This window comes from Syngnathus typhle, linkage group LG9 (genome assembly GCF_033458585.1).
Source record: "Syngnathus typhle isolate RoL2023-S1 ecotype Sweden linkage group LG9, RoL_Styp_1.0, whole genome shotgun sequence".
NCBI lineage: Eukaryota > Metazoa > Chordata > Actinopteri > Syngnathiformes > Syngnathidae > Syngnathus > Syngnathus typhle.
In genome coordinates this window covers 121,100-141,308 of record NC_083746.1, presented here as the reverse complement: position 1 = coordinate 141,308, position 20,209 = coordinate 121,100, and the positions used below count along the sequence as shown (strand labels likewise).

The following is a 20,209-nucleotide window of genomic DNA, read 5'->3' as shown; positions in this document are numbered from 1 at the left end:
ACTTCCTACTGTCACCCATCTTACCGGCACCCGTTAGCAGAACCTCCGACTGTCACCCATCTTACCGGCACCTGCTAGCAGAACCTCCTACTGTCACCCATCTTACCGGCACCCACTACCAGAACCTCCTACTTTCACCCATCTTACTGGCACCCACTAGCAGAACCTCCGACTGGCACCCATTACTTGAACCTCCTACTGCCACCCACCTTACCTGCTTACATCCCAGCAGCACCTCCCTTCCCAGCAACCTTGCCATCATTCTAACCCCTTCCGAGATGTCTTGTTCTAATCCTCATCACACACTCTTTGGTCACCTGATGCATCATCATCATCACACGACTCCTAAATGTTGTCGTCATCAACCTCGTCCTATTTCTATTCCCCCATCATGAAAGACATTCTTGAAAGAATTTGTGTTGTCATTGTTGTGTTTGAGCAGAACAATTTGACTAAAGGAAGAGCAAAAGATGATTTTGTGACACAACATTTTTCCATCACTTGTCCAGATGGCAAACCAGTGGAGGAACCTTCCAAAGGACGAGGACGAGGATTTGGCGGTGAGAACTGATATGCGTCCCTTTTCGGTTTCTCTTCCATAAGACTCTTTGATTGAAACTCTTGATTTTTTTTGGCTTGAACGAATCGACATTTGCCCCCACTGGTTGCCTTGTGTCCCATATCTTACCCCATCCACGTATTTCTCAATCTGCTTTTGCAGTGAGACTAACACCCTCTCCCGGGGATGGTGGTCGGGGTCGAGGCCTGCGGCCCGGCGGCGGTGGTAAAGGCCCCTCTCCACCGGAGGAGCCTTTTGGAGGATTCAAACTCAAAGCGGTGCCGCTCAAGTTCATCAAGAAGCTGGTGGACATTGTGCTGCAGGAGGCCGAGTCCATTGGCTCTTCGGCCGTGTTTGAGTGCCAGGTGTCGCCGTCCACCGCCGTCACCTCTTGGGTTAAGGATGGCTGCAACCTTCGTGAGGGCCCCAAGTACAAGTTCACCTCGGACGGCAAAGACCGCAAGATGGTGGTCAAAGATGTGCAGCTGTCGGACACCGGAGAGTACACCTGCGTTGCCAAGAATGCCGGAAGGGAGATTACCTGCACCGCTAAACTTGTTGTTGAAGGTGAGCTCACAGATCTTCTCCTTCTTTAGACTTTGGAGAAGCACAGAAAAGTACTCGGCAACAATTTCCAGTCTTCAATTGTTCCCAGGCCGGCCGTGAGTTTTTGTAACTGGTCTAGACCGCCGTTCAATTGACCAATCGTCAACCGACGACGTCTTAAAGTCAATTCGGTCTCGGTCGTGTACGGCGGTGGCTCCCAAGACACATAAAAAGCAGTCTCTTCGGCCCAGGTTTTGCTCTCAAACCTGCAAAAACATGGTGCTCAAGGCACAAAAGTCAACACGCGGACTTGCAAAAGTCACCCTTTGCCGTGGCAAATTGAGCGTGTGTATTCCAAGATGTTGTTCTTGTGCAGAGCTGCCTGTGAAGTGGGTCAAAGAGTTGGAAGCAGAGACGTCGTGCACCAAGGGTCAGCCCATGTACCTGACCTGTGAGCTCAACAAAGAGAGGGACGTCATCTGGAAGCGCGATGGTGTCAAACTGAAGAGACAGCCCGGCAAGTTGGCCATCAACATCATCGGCTTGCAGCACGCCGTCACCATCCAGAACGCCCTCGAGGAAGACAGCGGCGTCTACTCGTGTGAGGTGGACGCGCCGGACGGCATCAAGACCAGCACCAACGTCAAAGTCACCGGTGAGGAGGACACCCGCGGCTAATGCCTTTCAGCTTCCAAACGCGTCCTCGGAAAGGTTGAAGAGCGGACACGTCCCTCGGTGGCGGCGTGTCTGCTCACTGCAGCTCTGACCAGGGCTTTCTACTCCTACTTCTTTCCTTGAGCCATCTCGATGAAGACGGAATGTCAGAGCGTGCCTGTGACTCCCTCCCTCCTTCCTCTGCTTTTGCGCCTGCTTCAACGCGACACTGACGCTCGGCAAACGAGCCCAGAGTATCACAATGCTGCGTTTGGAGTCCATTTTAGGTTATCGTGCGAGCCTCATTTTTGTCCCTTGTGCTGCTCAGAGGTGATCAAAGACTGGTTGGTGAAGCCCCTGAGGGACCAGCACGTGAAACCCAGATCCAGTGCCACCTTCAGGTGTCAACTCTTCAAGGACACCGCCAACTGGAAGTGGCTAAAAGGCGACACGGAGCTCACGCCTTCCGACAAGGTGGAGATCAGCAAGGACGGCGTCAGCATGCAGCTCACCATCAACAACTGTCAGCCTGACGACGTGTCAGAATACACCTTTGCCGTGGAGGACCGCAAATACTTGGCCAAACTGACTCTGGGGGGTGCGTGGCCCACGTGGGGGTGGCAACGTACACCTTCACCTTGAATGAGATCTTCGATGTGCTTGTGTGCAGAGCGTGAGGCGCAAATCCTCAAACCGCTGGCGAGTGTGGAAGTGGTGGAAAAGGAAGAAGCCAAGTTTGACACGGAAATCTCAGAGGACGACATCGTTGGCGAATGGAAGCTCAAGGGACAAGTGCTCAGCAGATCCCCGGTGAGTCGCCACGTCTTGGTGGCCAGACGCAGCCCCGTCTGCCAGACATTGCCAGCGTGCTACTCGCGGTGTTTCAAATTGAAAAATGAATGGGCCAACCGCGTTTTTAGATGTGCGACATTAAAGCCGATGGCAACAAACGCTTCCTGAGTTTGAAGAATGTCCAGTTGGATCAAGCGGGCGAAGTGTCCTACCAGGCTTTAAACGCCATCACCAGTGCCATGCTGACTGTCAAAGGTATGGCCGCAATCCAAACTTTGCCTGTATGCGTGTATGCCTGTATGCGTGTATGCCTGTATGCCTGTACGCGTGTATGACTGTACGCGTGTATGACTGTACGCGTGCATGCGTGCGTGCTCCTCTCTTGAGTCCAGTCCTCCACCAATCGATGCTCATGTCTTGCACCTCCGGAGGCACCGCGCTCTCAATTTGCGTCTCTGTCGTACAATGACAAGAAAAGCATTCTCGCGATTCCATTGGATTGGATGCTGAGCGTTTGCATGGAGAAAATAGCACATCAATAACCCAGAGAAACCTTGCAGAGATCGAAATGGGCTTTGTGGAGCCTCTGAAGGACGTTTCAGTTCCCGAAAAGAAACAAGCAAAGTTTGAATGCAGCCTCACCAAGCAAGTATCCAAGGCCATGTGGTTCCGGGGCACGGAAATTGTGGCCCCAGGCCCCAAATACGAGATCATCGAAGACGGAAACAAGCACATGCTGATCATAAACAGCTGTGAGTTTGACGACGACTCTGAGTACTCCATCCAAGTTTTGGATCACAAATCCACGGCTCGGCTCTTGGTGGAAGGTAAGTCTCGGTTCGCGGTCGGGCGCTTGGAGCGGGCCGCCTCCTTAACGGGCGGTCGTGCGTGCGGGCGGGCGCGGCTCTTCCTGTTCTGTTCCAGGCTTGAGGCTTAAGATTGTCAAGCCGCTGGAGGACCAGATGGTCAAAGAAGGCAAAACGGCTCGCTTTGAGCTGGAGTTGACTCACAACGACGTACCGGTGGTCTGGTACCGAAATGAAGTCAAGCTCCACGTGAGCAGAACGGTGATTGTGCACGTGGAAGGAAAGAAACACGCTCTGGAAATGAACACTTTGACCTTGGATGACACCTGCCAGATTAAGGCCGAGGCCAAGGGAATAAGCACGTCAGCAAAGCTGACGGTCATAGGTAATGTCACCCGTCCCATCTCTTGCACGGGGAGAAGAGGTGCTGGCTGGGGTGGGGCGCGTGGGGCGGGACGGAGCCCGGTCTTTGGGTGCTTGACGACCCATTCTGCGGAGGTGGCAGAGCAACCAGAGTCCGGGAGAAGGGCAGGCTTTCATGGCGCCGGCCGCCTTTAATCGATGAATCGACGGTGTTGTTCTAGAGGGCGACGCCGTCTTTGTGGTGAAACTCCAAGACTACACGGCCACTGAGAAAGAGCAGGTCTCTATGGAATGTGAGCTCAACAAAGACGTCCCCGTGATTTGGTATCACCAAGAGAAGGAGATGATGGCTTCCAAGACGGTGCTCATTCAATCCAAGGCAACTCGCAGGTCTTTGGTCTTGATGAAGGTGGAGCGGAGCAGTCAAGGAAAGTATACCTGCGACTGCGGGACCGACAAGACGGTCGCCGACCTCACCGTGGAAGGTAAAAGCAAATTGTCGCCTCCCTCAGTGGACTTTGCCTGGGCCGAGGGTCTTCACTTTTGGCCTCCCCGCCAGCTCGCGTCATCAAGCTGCTTCGACCTATTTACGGCGTGGAGCTCTTTGACGGCGAAACGGCTCGGTTTGAGGCGGAGATCTCTGAGGACGACGTCCACGGCCAGTGGCTGCTGAACGGAGAAGTTCTGAGCGCTTCCTCTGTGAGCACCTCTCTCTTGCTCGCCCGCCGTGTGCTCCTTTGTTGTCTGGCTCGCTTATTGAGTGGCACTATTTTGAAACGGTCAGGATGTGGACCTCATTGAAGAGGGAGGCAAGCACACGCTCATCCTGTACAACTGCAAAGTGCCCATGAGCGGTGAGGTGGCTTATTCCGCCGGAAATGCCAAGTGCGCCGCCAACCTGAAAGTCAAAGGTGAATCCACCACATTCTCTGAAATCTGCAAAGTTCAATTCGGCCGACTGGGCTCGTCTTTGTTTTCGGAGAACTATCATCCAAAATTGAACTGGAGAGTCTTCGGTATTCTGAAGCAGTCCACCTTCATTTTCGGCTGCGGAAATTCTTTTGTTCGCATTTGCCGTCTCTCTGCACGAGGACGCAATCCGACTTCATTGTCGCTTTCCTTTGCTCTACTGTCTAAATTGAGAGGCTCATTTAATGGGTCCTTTATTGATCAAAAACTCCTTTAAAATGAAATCGAGTCATGAAAAACAAATCCGATCGCAAGCTCACCGTAAGACCCCAAGATAGCAAAGTGATATTTTGAAAAGACGTCTGGAGAAAGGACAAAAGTCCTCCAACCCTGCAACAGGAGTCCGGTTGCCTTCCTTCGTTCGCTTTTTGCCCATTTTTGCCTCCCAGATGACTCTCTGGTGGCAGTTAGACTGAAAGGGCAGAGGTTAGGGTTCCTCTCCATTCCCAGACCGTGACGCCTTTTTCTTTGTCCGCCCGGTTGGTCAGAACTTCCGCTCAACTTCCTGATGCCGCTGAGCGACGTGCACGTGTTCGAGAAGGACTCCGCCCGATTCGAGCTGGAAGTGTCCCGAGCGCCCAAATCCTTCCGTTGGCTGAAGGATTCGCAGGAGCTGGGGAGGGACGACAAGTACGAGATCATCCGAGACGGCAACTCGTACGCGCTGCTGATCCGCTCGGCCACCTACGACGACGAGGCCAAGTACGTGTTTGAGGCGGAAGACAAGAGGACCAGCGGCAAACTGGTCATCCAAGGTGAGCCCTCGCCTGTCCCACGCGACAGAACCATTTGGCTTGTCGTCGCGCCGCTCGGTCCGACTCGCCAAAAGAGGATGGCCTTGGCGGTCGCTGTTAGGGTGGTGCTCACTCTAACTTGTTTTGCAAGAACCACACTGGAGACAAGTTAGTCGTTTTAGACACCTGCAGGCGGAGAGTTCACTCGTCGCTGTGCTTACAGCGATGGTCGAATGAAGTCTGACTAAATGTTAGGGTGGTGCTCACTCTAACTTATTTTGCAAGAACCACACTGGAGACAAGTTAGTCGTTTTAGACTCCTGCAGGCGGAGAGTTCACTCGTCGCTGTGCTTACAGCGATGGTCGAATGAAGTCTGACTCAGGCCTTTTCAGGTGCATATTTATTGAGAGAAACAGAGTGGGGTTGAAAGTGGGGGTGTGGGAACACACAGGATGGGGTGAAGCCGCTCCCCTGCTGATCAAAGCATAGCAGGGGGCCTTTTACGACTTTCTGTAAACAAAGCAACTTTGATTGCTTCCTCTGTGTCTAGTCAATCAGTTGAAAAGATCTTAGCACTTTGGTCAACTACTTTTGTCTAGACAGGACAAGCTAGTTAAATTATTACAGGTTACATTCCAACATAATCATACGGTGAAGATATTCCGCAAACCCTAACAGTCGCGGCCATTGCTCCTCCGAAAATGAAGCTTTTCTTGAACACGGTAACCATTTGCGAGTGGTCGGTCGCCGTGTGAGTTACGCCATGGCAGCAGCTACAGCGCGAGTACAATTGTGTTTGCCGACCTTCCCGGAGAGCAAATGAAAAAAGTGTGGCCCGTGGTCCACAGACGCTCCACAGACCTTTGTGTGGTGTAAAAAAGCGGCAAATAAGCACAAGACCATTTACCTTTGTCATGTAGCGGTTAGCTAAACTTCACTCCTTAGCTGATCAATAATCGTTTGTCCAAAACAAGTGGAATCATTTCACAAATGCGTTTGCTCTCCTGTACGAACCATGGAAATGCGTCGCCGGAAGCGATGGGCTCGTGGCACGCGCCATCTTCAACCGTTGCGCTCTCGCCACAGGAATCCGCCTGGAGTTCCTCAAGCCCATCAAGGACGTGACGGTGAAGGAGCGCGAAACGGCCGAGTTCAGCGTGGAGCTCTCGCACGAAAACATCCCCGTGGTCTGGTACAAGAACGACGTGCGACTTCACCCGGCAAAGGCCATCCACATGACGGACCACGGCGCGGTCCATATGCTGGCCTTCAAGGAGGTTGCCCTCGACGACACGGCCATGATCAAGGTGGAGGCCGCCGACAAGAGCGTCAACGCCATGCTCACCGTCATTGGTCAGTACCCCACGCCGTATCCTTTCCGAGATTAGCAGAGTCGTCAAATAGTCAACTGAGGCGGTGTGTTTGAGACGCTACACAAACCTCCAAAAGCCGTCCTTCCGTGTCCTTCCCCTTCAGAGGGCGACCCGTATTTCACCAGCAAGCTGCAGAGCTACACAGCAGTGGAGAAGGACCAAGTGAAGCTGGTGTGCCAACTGAGCAAGGCGGCGGCCGACGTCAAATGGTTCAAGGACGGGAAGGACCTCACACCCTCCAAGAACGTCAGCGTCACCGGCGAAGGCAAAAAACGAATCCTGATTCTGCGTAAGGCCGAGAAGAGCGACACGGGAGAATACGCGTGCGACTGCGGCTCCGACAGGACGGAAGCGTATCTCCAAATTGAAGGTAAGACCAAATGGAGTGCAGTGGGCGAGCTCTTCTTCCTTCACTTTGGTGCTTTCTTGGTCTCCGCACCAATGGAAAGGCCTCGGAATCAACGGAATCTAACCCTAACCCTACGTCAAGATTCTGTCTGACTGTTATTGTATTGCAAAGCGGTCGTTGCCCCTTTAGCCTTTCGTTTTGCCCCCCATCTGGTTTGCCTTTGACCCTACGGGCTTCCTTCTGTCATGTTGACATTGTTGTCTGTCTCGTGTTTGCCTTTCAGATCGTGACATCAAGGTGGTGCGTCCCCTGTACAGCGTGGAGGTCACCGAGACGGAGACGGCCAAGTTTGAGACGGAGCTTTCCGACGAGGATGTGGAGGGACACTGGAAGCTGAGAGGAGAAGCTTTGCACCCGTCGGCCGTAAGCCTTCACCTTTTGTTCACGTTGGCAAATTGAGGTGGAAGGGGCTGAAAAGCCACTTTTTGCTTTGATTCACCCCACAGCCCTTGAAAATAATCGTTTTATAAAAGCCCTAGCCCTATATCACGAGGTACAATCCAACTTTATTCAAACAAAGCGTGCGTTTCACATTGTGCATTTTCTGTCACTAAAATGCGGTGGTAGAAATTTCCATATACGTGCAGTAGACACCAAGAATGTTGATGAGCTAGTTGTATGGTCCCAATGGAAGCAAAACGAATGGACTGTCTGTCTCCCGTCAGGATGTGGATATCAAGGCAGAGGGCCCCAAGCATCTCCTTATCCTCTACAACGTCCGTATGGACATGGCGGGAGGCGTGGACTTCTCAGCGGGCAACGCCAAAACAAACGCTCAGCTGCGAGTGAAAGGTGAGCACGCTAAAGCGAGAGCCACTCAACTAAAGGCCGCTGCTGCCTTATCTGAAGAGATTGGACACTGAAACGCCCGTCCGTCCACCCTCGCCTTCCCCAGCTCGAGCCATCAGCTTGCTGCGACCACTGAAGGACGCCACTGTGACGGCCGGAGAGACGGCCACCTTCCGCTGTGAGCTGTCCTACGAAGGCATCGTGGTAGAGTGGTTCCTGGCAGGGAACAAGATGGAGGACGGCGAGCGGGTAGGACGCCCAATACGTTTGCCAGCTTTTGTCAACTGCGCGTCAAAAGACACCTTTGCCCCTTTTGTCTCTGAGCTCTGTGCTGAGGTTAAAAATAACTGACTAATCTCACACTAGCCCTCCAGGCTCCCTGATATGGAGTTTCAGCCGCTACGACATCAAAGGTCTTGTGAGCGAGCGAGCGCTTTTGTCTCGCTCGTGACACTGTGTGTTTAAACTCACTGCAACACCCTCGAAACGTTCAACCTAAAATTTGCTTTTCCCTCTTTACCGCTAGTGGAAGAGAAGAGACCAAACAGACTACATACAGGAAAGCACCGCGGGCGGGTCAGGGCTTTGGAGTTAGTCTTTTCCCCCGTCGTTGTTGTCGCAACCTTTTTTTTTTTTTTTTTTTTTTTTTTTTTTTACTCCACCCATGTACAACAACAGAATGGGTGTTTCTAAAGTGCTCTATAAATAGTTGTAATGTTTTTGTCCTACTAAGTTGAGCTGAGTTGATATGGTATTCATATGGAAGAATGGATACGGCCACAACGAATAAGAGAATGCCCCAGCTTTCACTTCCCCAAGTCTCTAACGTCAAGATCAAACTAAAACTCTTGAACTCGACAACCTTTACGCTTAAACTCCCCAACTTTAAGTTGAGCCTCTAAAGTCGCATCAGACTGCAGCCGCCAGCCTCTAGTCGGAGGGGTTTACCAAACTGGAAATACACGCGACTCCCATCGTTTGGTTCCTGCAGGTGAAGACTCGAGCAGATGGCCGGATTCACGCGCTGACGGTTCAAGACGTGAAGCTGTCAGAGGCGGGCCCCGTCAGATTGACCGCCAAGGACTTCCAGACTCAGGCTCAGCTCATAGTCAGAGGTGAACGACGCTCGCTTCTGACCTCCGTCCAGTCTCTACTTTTGCACTCGGCGCTCAGGTTTTGGCGTGTGCCTTCAGAGCCTCCGGTGGAGTTCACCAAGCCTCTGGAGGACCAGACAGTGGAGGAGGAGGCCACGGCCACTCTGGAGTGCGAGGTCTCCAGAGAGAATGCGCAAGTTGAATGGTTCAAGGAGGGACAGGAAATGCATAAGACCAAGAAATACAACGTGATCGTCGATGGGCGAAAGAGGGCGCTGGTGATCCACGACTGCAACCTGGACGACATTAAAACGTACACATGTGACGCCAAGGACTTCAGGACGTCCTGCTTCCTCGACGTCATACGTAAGGACTGTTTTGGAATTTCTTGAGCTTTGACGTGTAATATTCCAGCTAGAAGCGGGTGCCGTGCAGGGAAGACAATTTCTAGAGACATTCCTGTAGTTCCTGTGTGTGAGCTTCAGGCAAAATGGGCGAATAGAAGCAAAAGTCTTGCAGGAGAAAACTAACAAGCTGTAAGACGCAGTGACAGTACTCGCCGATAGAAAGGATCAACACAATCGCAACAAATAACAACACGTCATCCATCGATACAATTACCACCACGAGGAGAAAATGCTTTCCATCTCGGTCTAACACGTCGTGGTCATTTTGTGCCCTCAGCGCCTCACGTGGAGTTCATCAAGCCTCTGCAAAATGTCGAGGTCCGAGAGAAAGAATCTGCCAAGTTTGAATGCCAAGTATCCCGACAGTCCGCTAAGGTTTGAACGCTTTGCTTTCCTGATTTTGGCTGACCGCGCTCTCCGCTGAGCAACGTTTGCGATCCCTCCCTTAGGTTTGCTGGTTCAAGGATGGCTGTGAGATAAAAAAAGGAAAGAAGTACGAGATTACGGCCAAGGGGCTTCAGAGGATCCTGATCATTCACAAGTCTGCCATGGATGACGAAGCGGAATACGAGTGTGACGCAAGGACGTCAAAGAGCTCCGGCATGCTGACTGTCATTGGTGAGGATGCTCCACCTCCATGGCTTTAGTTCAGTGTGATTGCCATTTGCACTTTACAGCCTGGCAAGAAAAGAACAAAACACAAAAGAAGAACTGCTTGCTTCCTCACCCTCAAGTGATTTTATTTATTTATTTATTTATTTATTTATTTATTCTAACTACAGAGGAGGCTGCCAGGTTCACCAAGAACCTGTCCAACGTCGAGGGCACCGAGACAGACAGCGTTAAGATGATCTGCGAGGTCTCCAAGCCCGGGGCTCAGGTGACCTGGTACCAAGGAGACCGAGAACTTCCGGAGGGCGGCCGCTACGAGCAGATCGCGGATGGTCGTAAACGGATCCTGATCATCCAAGACTTGAGGATGGAGGATGCCGGTGAATACAACTGCAGACTGAGTCCCGATGTCAAGACAGCTGCTGTCCTGAAACTGAATGGTACGACACACATCCTGCTCCAGAACCAGATCTTGGACAAATGAAAGAACAGCAGCAAGTGTGTCCTTTTGCTCCCCACACCCCCAGAACTTGCTGCCGATTTTATCGCCAGACCGCAGAACCAGGAAGTTGTGGAAGGAGAGAAGGCTGAGTTTGTCTGCTCAGTCTCCAAAGAAACCTATGATGTGAAATGGTTGAGAGGGGAGAAGGAGGTCATAAGCGGGGACAAATACCAGATTGTCAGCCAAGGAAAAAGACGAGCTCTCGTTGTGAAAAACTGTGAGCTGAAGGATGAGGGAGGTTACATGGTCCTCATTGGCAGTGTTCAAGCCTCTGCTGATCTCTTGGTGATCGGTGAGACTCATTTGCTCTCCCCTCATTATCCCTGACCCTCTGACCACGGCCGTGACGCACAGTCTGTCCTCGATTGCAGAAAAACTGAGGATCATCACACCCATCAGAGACACAGAAGTCAAAGAGGGAACCGAGATTGTCTTCAACTGCGAGAGCAACACTGAAGGTGCAAAGGCCAAGTGGCAAAAGAACCAGGAGACCATATTTGAGAGCAGCAAGTACATGGTGGCTCAGAGAGACAACGTCTTCTCCCTGAGGATTCGGGACGCTCGCAAGATAGACGAGGCCGAATACACTGTCGGCCTGACCAATCACAGAGGAGAGCACGCCAAGTGCTCAGCCTGCGCGAGAGTTACTGGTAAAAGACCAAATCCACGCAAACACAAAACAGTGGCTAATTGTGAAATGCAATATTAAACCTAACCCCAATAAATTCATCTACAGAGGAGAAGCCCAAGTTCCTGGTGCCTATAGAGGACATTGAAACCCAGGAAAAGAAGACCATCAGTTTTGTGTGCAAGGTGAACCGACCAAAGGCGACGGTGAGATGGCTGAAGGCTGGCCAGGAGGTGGAGCTCAGCAAACGCATCATCTACAGAAGCGAAGGTCTCCACCACACGCTCAACATCAAGGACTGCCTCATGGAGGACGAGGGCGAATACAGCGCTGAAGTCGGCGAAGACAAGTGCGCGGCCGAATTGATCATCAGCGAGGCCCCGACGGACTTCACTGCACAACTCAAAGACCAGACGGTCACCGAGTTTGAGGATGCAGAGTTCACCTGCAAGTTATCCAAAGAGAAGGCCACCGTCAAGTGGTACAGGAATGGCCGAGAGATTCGAGAAGGGCCGAGGTACCCGCCCTCAAATGACTGGTGACATCAAAGGTGTTTTTTCAAGCGTGTTTATGGAAGCCTGCATATCCCTTCAGATATCTCACCGAGAGGGAAGGTAAGACGTGCAGGCTCGTCGTCAAGGCGTGCAGACCAGAAGACGAATGTGAATACGCCTGTGGCGTGGAAGAGAAGAGAACCAGAGCCAGACTATTTGTTGAAGGTATGTTTTGTTTCATTCCTTCCAAAAAGTTTTTATTTTTATTATTATTATTATTTTAATCTTCTCGCATGACGTTTTTCCTCCGAAAGAAACCCCGGTAGAGATCATCAGACCACCTCAGGACAGTATGGAGCCTCCCGGTTCAGATGTGGTGTTTGAGGCGGAGCTCAACAAGGACAGAGTGGAGGTGAAGTGGATGAGAAACAACATGATCATCATCCAAGGAGACAAATACCAGATGATCAGCGAGGGCAAAGTTCACAGACTGCAGGTGTGTGAGCTCCGACCTCGAGATCAGGGCGAGTACAGGATCGTTGCCAAAGACAAAGATGCTCGAGCTAAGTTGGAGCTGGCGGGTGAGTCCCACCACACTGCACCACACGAGTGACTGACTCTGCTATCATCCATGGCAGAACCAAATGAAACTCGGTTGTCTGCTTTTGCAGCTCATCCAAAGATTAAAACCACAAACCAGAACCTGATAACGGATGTCGGCAAACCCTTTGTCATTACGGTACCCTACGATGCCTACCCTCGGGCAGATGTAGAGTGGTTCTTTGATGGCGCCAGTCTACTGCCCCAGAACATTGACACCTCAGTTGACAAGACAGTGTACCGCCTTAAAAGTCCCACCAAAGAAGACCAGGGCAAGTACAAGGTGGTCATTCGGAACAAGCACGGGGAGGATGCGGCCTTCGTTAACCTGGATGTGATTGGTGAGATTCAGTGGATTGCTTGATTCATTTGGGTTTACCGCGCTGAATTTTTTTTAACGTCCATCGCTACTCGGCAGACGTACCCGGACCCGTCAAGAACCTGAGGGTCACCGACACTGTCGACGGTGAAGTCAGTTTGGCCTGGGAGGAGCCCGAAAGTGACGGTGGCAGCAAAATCGCATCCTATATGGTCGAGAGGCGCGATGTCAAGCGCAAGGCCTGGACGGTGGCGACAGACCGCGCTGATGCACCTGAGTATTGTGTTAGTGGCCTTCAAAAGGATTCCTGGTACCTGTTCAGAGTCTGCGCCAGAAATCGTGTTGGGAGTGGACCCCACGTTGTCACTGAAGACGCCGTTCAGGCCAAGAATAAATTTGGTGAGCGGGCAGGCAGGCATGTGATCCATTGTATCAAGAGGAAAACCTTAGTAAACACTTTGTCTCCCGTCAGATGTTCCCGATGCACCGGAGAATGTAGATGTCAGTGCGGTGAACAGATTTGGTGCCACCGTCATCTGGGAGCCTCCTCTGTTTGACGGCGGCTCAGAGATCACCGGCTACGTGATCGAGCTCCGTGACAGGACGTCGGTAAAGTGGGAGGCGTGCATGTCCTGCGGGGCCGGCGAGCGCTCGGCCAGTCTCAACGACGTGGTCGAGAACAAGGAGTATATCTTCAGAGTGCGAGCCGAGAACAAGGCCGGCCTCGGCAAACCCAGCGCTGCCACCAAACCCGTCAAGATCATGGATCCCATCGGTGGGTGACTTTTGACACCGGCGGCCGTCATCGCTCGTGATGTACATCTCATTTGCCTGCGACCTGAATGTCTTGCAGAGAGACCAAGCCCGCCCCTCAACCTGAACTTCAACGACCAAACCAAGGACGCTGTCTCGCTCACCTGGGAGACGCCTGCCAGCAACGGCGGCAGTATCATCACTGGCTACATCATCGAGAAGTGCGAGGATGGCACAGACAAGTGGCTACGCTGCAATGCTCGACTTTGTGCAGACCTCTTCTACCGGGTACGGAGCGCCTCCTGTCACCTCGTTTGTCTCGTTTCATTGAGAATCTCAGCAAAATGATCCTCTTTATTTAGGTATCTGGACTAAAACACGGTTCCAAGTACCTTTATCGAGTTTGTGCTGAGAATGCCGCCGGTATCTCCGATCCAGCGGAGCAACTCGGCCCGCTTCTTGCCGACGATCCTCACGGTATGAACGTTAGAGCCAAAAAGATGAGCCGGCCAATTTGGGGTGCTCAGTAAAATTCCTTTTGTTCCCGGCAGTGGGTCCGACCATGGAGCTGAGTGCCTTCAGGAATGGCTTGGAAGTCATTGTCCCTCAGCCTCTCGCCATCAGAGTTCCCATCACTGGGTACCCAACTCCCACCGCCAAATGGACGTTTGAAGAGAAGGAGCTGACGTCAGCAGAGAAGCGTGCTTCTGTGGTCACGAAGCCCTCGTATGCAGAGCTTAAAGTTACACCAAGTGTCCGTCCAGACAAAGGGACCTACACTGTACAGCTCGAAAATGATATGTCCTCTGTCTCTGGAGAGATTGATGTCAATGTTATCGGTAATGGATCTGTTTATTTTTTGGCGCGCGTGTGTGCGTGTGTGCGTGCGCGCCCGTGTGTGCGTGTGTGTCATGGCTGACGGCCAACGTGCATAGTATTCCGGTTGTTTTTCTTTGTAAGGTTGACTTTTAATGCCTCTTGAATTCCCCAGCATGTCCCAGTGCTCCTAAAGACTTCAAGGTGGCCGAGGTGACCAGACACCATGTCCACTTGATGTGGGAGGCTCCTGAGCATGACGGAGGAAGTCCTGTCACACACTACCAGATTGAGAAGAGAGAAGTGTCTCGTAAGACCTGGGCAAAGGTAGCCAAAGAGCTTCATTGGTTTTACTGCCAGTACATTTACAAAATGATACAATGCAATTACGATGGACTGGAGTCCAATGGCCGTCTTCTTTACCTTGACTTTTTGGTATTCTATGCCAGGTGGCCACCGGAATCCTGGACCTTGAGCACACAGTGACGGATGTCATTGAAGGGAAGGAGTACCTGTTCAGTGTCGCTGCCTGCAATAAATGCGGAGCGGGAGAGCCGTCCTATATCAACGAGCCCGTCAATGTCTCGTCGCCTGCCAGTGAGTGATGATGCACTTGACGCATTAAGGGGCGTATTCTCTCATGTAGCTAAAGGTGCGCTGGCTGCTAAGAAATTGAAGAGCAGGAGAATATGCCGCTAAAAGCCAAACTAGAAAACAAGAGCATTCTGATGAGTTCCTACAACCTCGCTTCAGCTGTACCAGATCCTCCCGAAAATCTAAAGTGGCGGGACAAGAGCAGCAAGGGCATCTTTCTGTCCTGGGAGCCTCCAAAGTATGACGGTGGCTCCCACATCAAAGGCTATGTGGTGGATAAGTGTCAACGTGGAACCGACAAGTGGGAGCCCTGCTCCGATCCTGTTCAAGAGCTGAAGTAGGTCAAGACATCCTTTCAGGGCTTATTTCCGATGTGCGTGTGCGTGCGTGTGGGTGCGTGTGTGCGCGTGTGTCCGTGTGTGTCCGTGTGTGTGTGTTCTGAGTCGCCACGTCTCACCTGATCTTTGCACTACTAGGTTTCAGGTCACCGGTCTGATCGAAGGGCAGTGGTATGCATACCGAGTCCGAGCTCTCAACAAATTAGGAGCTAGTCGACCCTGCAAGGCTACTGACGAGATCCAGGCTGTCGATGCTAAAGGTTTGGCTCGAGTGGTGGAGCCCGAAATTAATGTCCAAAAGTCTGCGCAAACGCGAAATCAGCTTGAATATTGCTGTGGTTGACTTTCTTTAAATACCCAACAGAACCTCCAGAGATTCAGCTGGATGTGAAGCTGTTGGCCGGCGTCACCGCCAGAGCCGGCAGCAAAATTGAACTCCCTGCCGACGTCAAAGGAAAGCCAGATCCGCGCGTCAAGTGGACCAAGGCCGACCTGGTACTGCGGCCCGACGACCGCGTTGTCATCGACACCCAGCCGGGGCACTCCAAGTTGTCTATTACCACCACAACCAGAAGCGACAGCGCCATCTACATAATTGAAGCCGTCAATACCTGCGGACGTGCGACGGCTACTGTCGATGTCAACATTCTCGGTGCGTGTCGCTCAAGAGTTAGCCACTTACTCGTACAAGTGCATCAGTCATAGCTGTTAGCATGGGCATTCAGAATCATGCTCTTCAGACAGGACGCAGTCAAAAACTACACAGAAGTCATCTCAATTTAAAAATGCATGAGAATTAGTCAAACAATTTGTCTTGCCTGTCCTGTTCAGACAAACCTGGGCCACCTGCTGCCTTTGACATCACGGAAATCACCAACGAGTCTTGTCTCTTGGCCTGGAACCCTCCGAGGGACGACGGCGGCTCACCCGTTACCAACTACATCGTGGAGAGTCGCAAGGCTAACCAAGAGGAGTGGACCAAGCTGTCGGCCACAGTGAAATACACCACTTTCAAGGCCTGCAAGCTCACCGCTCTGATGGAGTACGTCTTCCGGATCCGTGCTGAAAACCAGTACGGTGTCGGAGAACCTGCCGAGCACACGCCCATTATTGCAAAGTATTCATTTGGTGAGAATGAATTTTTTTTTTTTTTTTTTTATCTCTTTGAAGTATTCCTTCGCTATATTCAATAGCACGTTCCTTTTAGATCCTCCGGGCCCTCCATCGAGAGTCACTCCCTCTGACATAGCCAAGGATGCCGTGACTCTCAACTGGATTGAGCCAGATGAGGATGGCGGCAGTCCTATTACTGGTTATTGGGTCGAGAGGTTTGATCCTGAGACTGATAAATGGATCAGATGCAACAAGCTGCCGATCAAGGACACCAACTTCAGGTTACCTAACATCTCATTTCAGTTGCTTGCTGACACAGAAACTTGTGATCCCCCCCCTTCAACCCTGTGGAATATTTGACAACAGGGTGAAAGGACTAGTTACGAAGAAGAAGTACAGGTTCAGGGTCTTGGCTGAAAATCTGTCTGGAACTGGAAAACCAAGCACAGAAACAGATCCAGTCCTTATCAAAGACCCCATTGGTATGCTATAGTGCAAGAAGCTGTGCAAACAGAGAGAGATTGAAATGATTTGCAAATCACCTCTGTCTTCCTCAGATCCTCCATGGGCTCCTGGAAAGCCTGTGACCCGTGACGTTGGCAAGACCTCTGCTCTGCTGGCATGGACTAGGCCCGAGCACGACGGCGGAGCTAAGATTGATGGCTACATCATCGAGTTTCAGAAAAGAGGAAGTGATGAGTGGATCCGCATTGCTGAGGGCATTGGACAGACTGAACACCAGCTGCAAGGCTTGATGGAGAAGCAAGAGTACGCCTTCCGCGTCAAGGCTGTCAACAGAGCCGGCGAGAGCGAACCCAGCGAGCCCTCTGACTCTGTGGTCTGCAAGGAGAGACTCTGTAAGTGGCTGACAGAGGAGGCGACACGCTTCAAAGTAACAGTCACATTCAAACCTTTATCTTCTGAACATGCCGCCGGGATTTCCAGCTGCGCGGGTAGTAGCTTGTTTACTCCTGAAGATGGAACGAGGTCATTGAAACGGCAAACTCCCTTCTGGCTTTCGGCCACAAAAGTTGAAAGGGGGCAACACGACTGTTCTTGAGAGTTGCAGACATTTTGCCTGCCTTGAATCCAAAAGGCTCGTCCAGTTGTACATGGGAGTTGTGTCGTCCTCCTATTCCTGTTTGCGGTGAGAGTGGTCGAATGATCGATGATTATGCTGTCACCACGAGTGGCTGGTAAATGAGCGTTCTGCGTACCAACTGGTCATTCTCTCTCCTTCCGGCAAAATACCTCATTCGTGCCCACTTTTCCAGTCTTTTGGGAGCCATGTCGGGACGTCGCAATGAATCTCTATTTTGAGAGTGCCTCTGACTGCCTTTGATCATTTTGGCTTCTTTCACATATCGTTCAGATTAGCAGTCTTCTCCATCCAGAATTCAGAGGACACTGTTGTTCTCCAAAGAACGTCTCTTCTTTTTATGATGCCAGTTCATCTTTTGGCAGTCTTGAATACTTGCACCAGTCATACTCTGTTTGATTATTTCATGAAGTATAGTCGTTTAAAAAGTCCACTTTCTTGTTCCCATGTGACAGACCCCCCATCTGCGCCTCAGTGGCTGGATGTGGCCAACATCACCAAGATCAACGCTGATCTCAAATGGCAGGCACCCAGCAGTGACGGAGGCTCGCCCATCACCAACTATGTGGTGGAGAAGAGAGACGTGCGACGGAAGGCTTGGCAGACGGTGGACACCACCGTCAAGGAGCTCAAATACACAGTGACGCCACTTAATGAAGGCTCGTTGTACGTGTTTCGCGTGGCCGCTGAAAACGCGGTAGGCCTGGGCGAATTCTGTGAGCTGGAGGACGCCGTGCTTGCCAAAGATACTTTCAGTACGTTCTGAGTGAGCTCTGAGCCAATGTTGGACCCAATTTGTTTGACATTCAGCCCATCAAAATGCCTGCCTTATAGCCACACATCAATTTCCCCTGCAGCTACTCCTGGACCTCCTTATGCGCTGACTGTGGTGGAAGTCACCAAGCGACATGTGCAGCTGAAATGGGAAGCTCCAAAAAGCCACGGCGGTAGACCCATCACCAGGTGAGAGCATACTCCCCGTTTGAAATGATGTTGTTTCTACGAGGCTTGGTCCATTACAAAGAGGTCCTTACGTGGAGGTACAGGTTGTTGCCGCCGTTAACATTGCGTTAACCTCATAGGTATGTGATAGAGAAGAAGGACAAAGTGGGAACACGTTGGTTGAAGTGCTGCAAGACTCCAGACAAACAAACTCAGTTTAAGGTGGTCGATGTGGACGAAGGCTCAGAGGTGCAGTTCCAAGTGCGTGCAGAAAATGAGGCAGGGGTTGGAGAACCCAGCGAACCCACCGAGATCCTTACCATTGAGGATCCGACAAGTAAGTCACAACTCGTGCAGTTCGGCAGAAGAATCTCCAAAGACGAGATACTATGTTGTGAAACCCTGACGGTCTTGATCTTCAGGTGCGCCGTCGCCACCCTTGGAGGTGACTGTCCCAGATAGCAGCAGGGAGCACATCAACGTCTCGTGGAAGCCGCCAATCAAGGATGGTGGCTCCCCTATTATAGGCTACCACGTGGAGGTGGCGGAGGCTCGTCCGGAACTGAAGTGGCTCAGGGTCAATACCAGGCCGATCAAAGACCTCGAGTTTAAAATTCAAGATGGGATCAAACCAGAAAAGAAGTACGTCATCAGGGTTCGCGCCATTAATGCCTTTGGCGTAGGCGATCCCTCGGAGCTATCTGACAAGGTCTTTACCAAAGATCCAGACTGTAAGTATGAATAAAGCTGCAGAGCAGAATGTGATGATATACTTACCGCAAGCATGCATACTCAAACTGCTACTTTGGCTGGTCGCCTGATCTCAAGGTGCCCCAACCATGGAGCTGGACACCAAGGATGTGGTGGTGACGGAGGGAGAGAAGCTGCACCTAAACGTTCCCTACAAAGGCATCCCCACGCCACAGATGGTGTGGCAGAAGGACACAGTAGAATGTCAGAAAGGCGAGCGTCTCTCCATGAGAGTGGAGATGAACAGTTCTCACCTAGAACTTCTCCGATGCATGCGTTCTGACGTTGGCATCTACACCATCACCCTCACAAACAGCCTGGGCACTGCCAATGGAAACATTAACGTCAAAGTCATCGGTATGTTGCTCTCAACATTTCAATTGATAATTACCGTCATACATTTTGGGAAATCACGCATCTGCACTTTTTGTCATCTCACTTAGGGCTTCCTGGTCAGTGCAAAGACATCAGTTCAAGCGATGTCACCAAGAACTCCTGTAAGATCAGCTGGGAAGCACCTGAGGATGACGGCGGGACACCGGTTCTTAGTTACACGCTGGAACGTCGTGAAGCCTCCAAGAAGACCTACATGCCTGTCATGTCAGGAGATAATGTTCTCAGCTGTGCGGTGAAAGACCTATATGTTAACTGCGAGTACTACTTCCGGGTCAAGGCCGTCAACAAGGTGGGCGCCGGAGCCTATCTGGAGTTGAGAAACCCTGTCATCATAGAGGAAATGAAGCGTAAGTTACCTGCAGACAGTGTCTGCTTGGCCAATGGCGGAGGTAACATTAAAGTGCCATCCACTTTGCAGAGAAACCAGACCCACCCATCCAAGTGGAGGCCCAAGAACCAACCTCCAAGTCTATTGTCATCACTTGGAATGCTCCCGATTATGACGGCGGTTGCCCCATTCAAGGCTACATCGTGGAGAGGATAGAGAAGGACGGTGACCGCTACGAGAGGGTTACCCCTAGCTCGGTCCCTGGTTTCAGCCACGTGGTGACAGGTCTCAAGGAGGACACGGAGTACCAATTCAGGGTCCGAGCCGAGAATGCCGCCGGAATCAGCGAACCATCTCGAAGCACACAACCCATTCGGGCTGCCGACCCAGTCGGTATGTTGGACCGATTGGCAAAAGAATCCGCTTTAC

General features: G+C 51.6%; 1 protein-coding gene across 2 annotated transcripts in view; it reads left to right on the top strand.

Annotated features, from left to right (window-relative positions):
- The window catches only part of LOC133159652 (titin-like), a 115,439-nt gene that overhangs the window by 26,089 nt on the left and 69,141 nt on the right, over nt 1–20,209 (top strand). For both annotated transcript variants that reach the window (XM_061286868.1, XM_061286867.1), the window contains 49 exons: nt 510–560; nt 722–1,126; nt 1,482–1,760; nt 2,088–2,357; nt 2,430–2,569; nt 2,680–2,806; nt 3,112–3,378; nt 3,476–3,742; nt 3,942–4,205; nt 4,280–4,419; nt 4,505–4,631; nt 5,178–5,444; nt 6,511–6,777; nt 6,901–7,167; nt 7,430–7,569; nt 7,872–7,998; nt 8,102–8,244; nt 8,987–9,110; nt 9,189–9,455; nt 9,774–9,871; nt 9,946–10,114; nt 10,279–10,548; nt 10,636–10,902; nt 10,982–11,260; nt 11,347–11,755; nt 11,833–11,957; nt 12,047–12,313; nt 12,404–12,673; nt 12,751–13,050; nt 13,124–13,426; nt 13,505–13,692; nt 13,767–13,881; nt 13,956–14,243; nt 14,396–14,547; nt 14,670–14,817; nt 14,974–15,151; nt 15,291–15,412; nt 15,517–15,804; nt 15,984–16,280; nt 16,360–16,546; nt 16,632–16,747; nt 16,823–17,122; nt 17,820–18,119; nt 18,222–18,327; nt 18,447–18,643; nt 18,729–19,037; nt 19,135–19,413; nt 19,500–19,799; nt 19,871–20,173. In XM_061286868.1, coding sequence (XP_061142852.1) covers nt 510–560; nt 722–1,126; nt 1,482–1,760; nt 2,088–2,357; nt 2,430–2,569; nt 2,680–2,806; nt 3,112–3,378; nt 3,476–3,742; nt 3,942–4,205; nt 4,280–4,419; nt 4,505–4,631; nt 5,178–5,444; nt 6,511–6,777; nt 6,901–7,167; nt 7,430–7,569; nt 7,872–7,998; nt 8,102–8,244; nt 8,987–9,110; nt 9,189–9,455; nt 9,774–9,871; nt 9,946–10,114; nt 10,279–10,548; nt 10,636–10,902; nt 10,982–11,260; nt 11,347–11,755; nt 11,833–11,957; nt 12,047–12,313; nt 12,404–12,673; nt 12,751–13,050; nt 13,124–13,426; nt 13,505–13,692; nt 13,767–13,881; nt 13,956–14,243; nt 14,396–14,547; nt 14,670–14,817; nt 14,974–15,151; nt 15,291–15,412; nt 15,517–15,804; nt 15,984–16,280; nt 16,360–16,546; nt 16,632–16,747; nt 16,823–17,122; nt 17,820–18,119; nt 18,222–18,327; nt 18,447–18,643; nt 18,729–19,037; nt 19,135–19,413; nt 19,500–19,799; nt 19,871–20,173 — 10,869 coding nt within the window. The remainder of the gene's footprint in view (nt 1–509; nt 561–721; nt 1,127–1,481; nt 1,761–2,087; nt 2,358–2,429; nt 2,570–2,679; nt 2,807–3,111; nt 3,379–3,475; nt 3,743–3,941; nt 4,206–4,279; nt 4,420–4,504; nt 4,632–5,177; nt 5,445–6,510; nt 6,778–6,900; nt 7,168–7,429; nt 7,570–7,871; nt 7,999–8,101; nt 8,245–8,986; nt 9,111–9,188; nt 9,456–9,773; nt 9,872–9,945; nt 10,115–10,278; nt 10,549–10,635; nt 10,903–10,981; nt 11,261–11,346; nt 11,756–11,832; nt 11,958–12,046; nt 12,314–12,403; nt 12,674–12,750; nt 13,051–13,123; nt 13,427–13,504; nt 13,693–13,766; nt 13,882–13,955; nt 14,244–14,395; nt 14,548–14,669; nt 14,818–14,973; nt 15,152–15,290; nt 15,413–15,516; nt 15,805–15,983; nt 16,281–16,359; nt 16,547–16,631; nt 16,748–16,822; nt 17,123–17,819; nt 18,120–18,221; nt 18,328–18,446; nt 18,644–18,728; nt 19,038–19,134; nt 19,414–19,499; nt 19,800–19,870; nt 20,174–20,209) is intronic.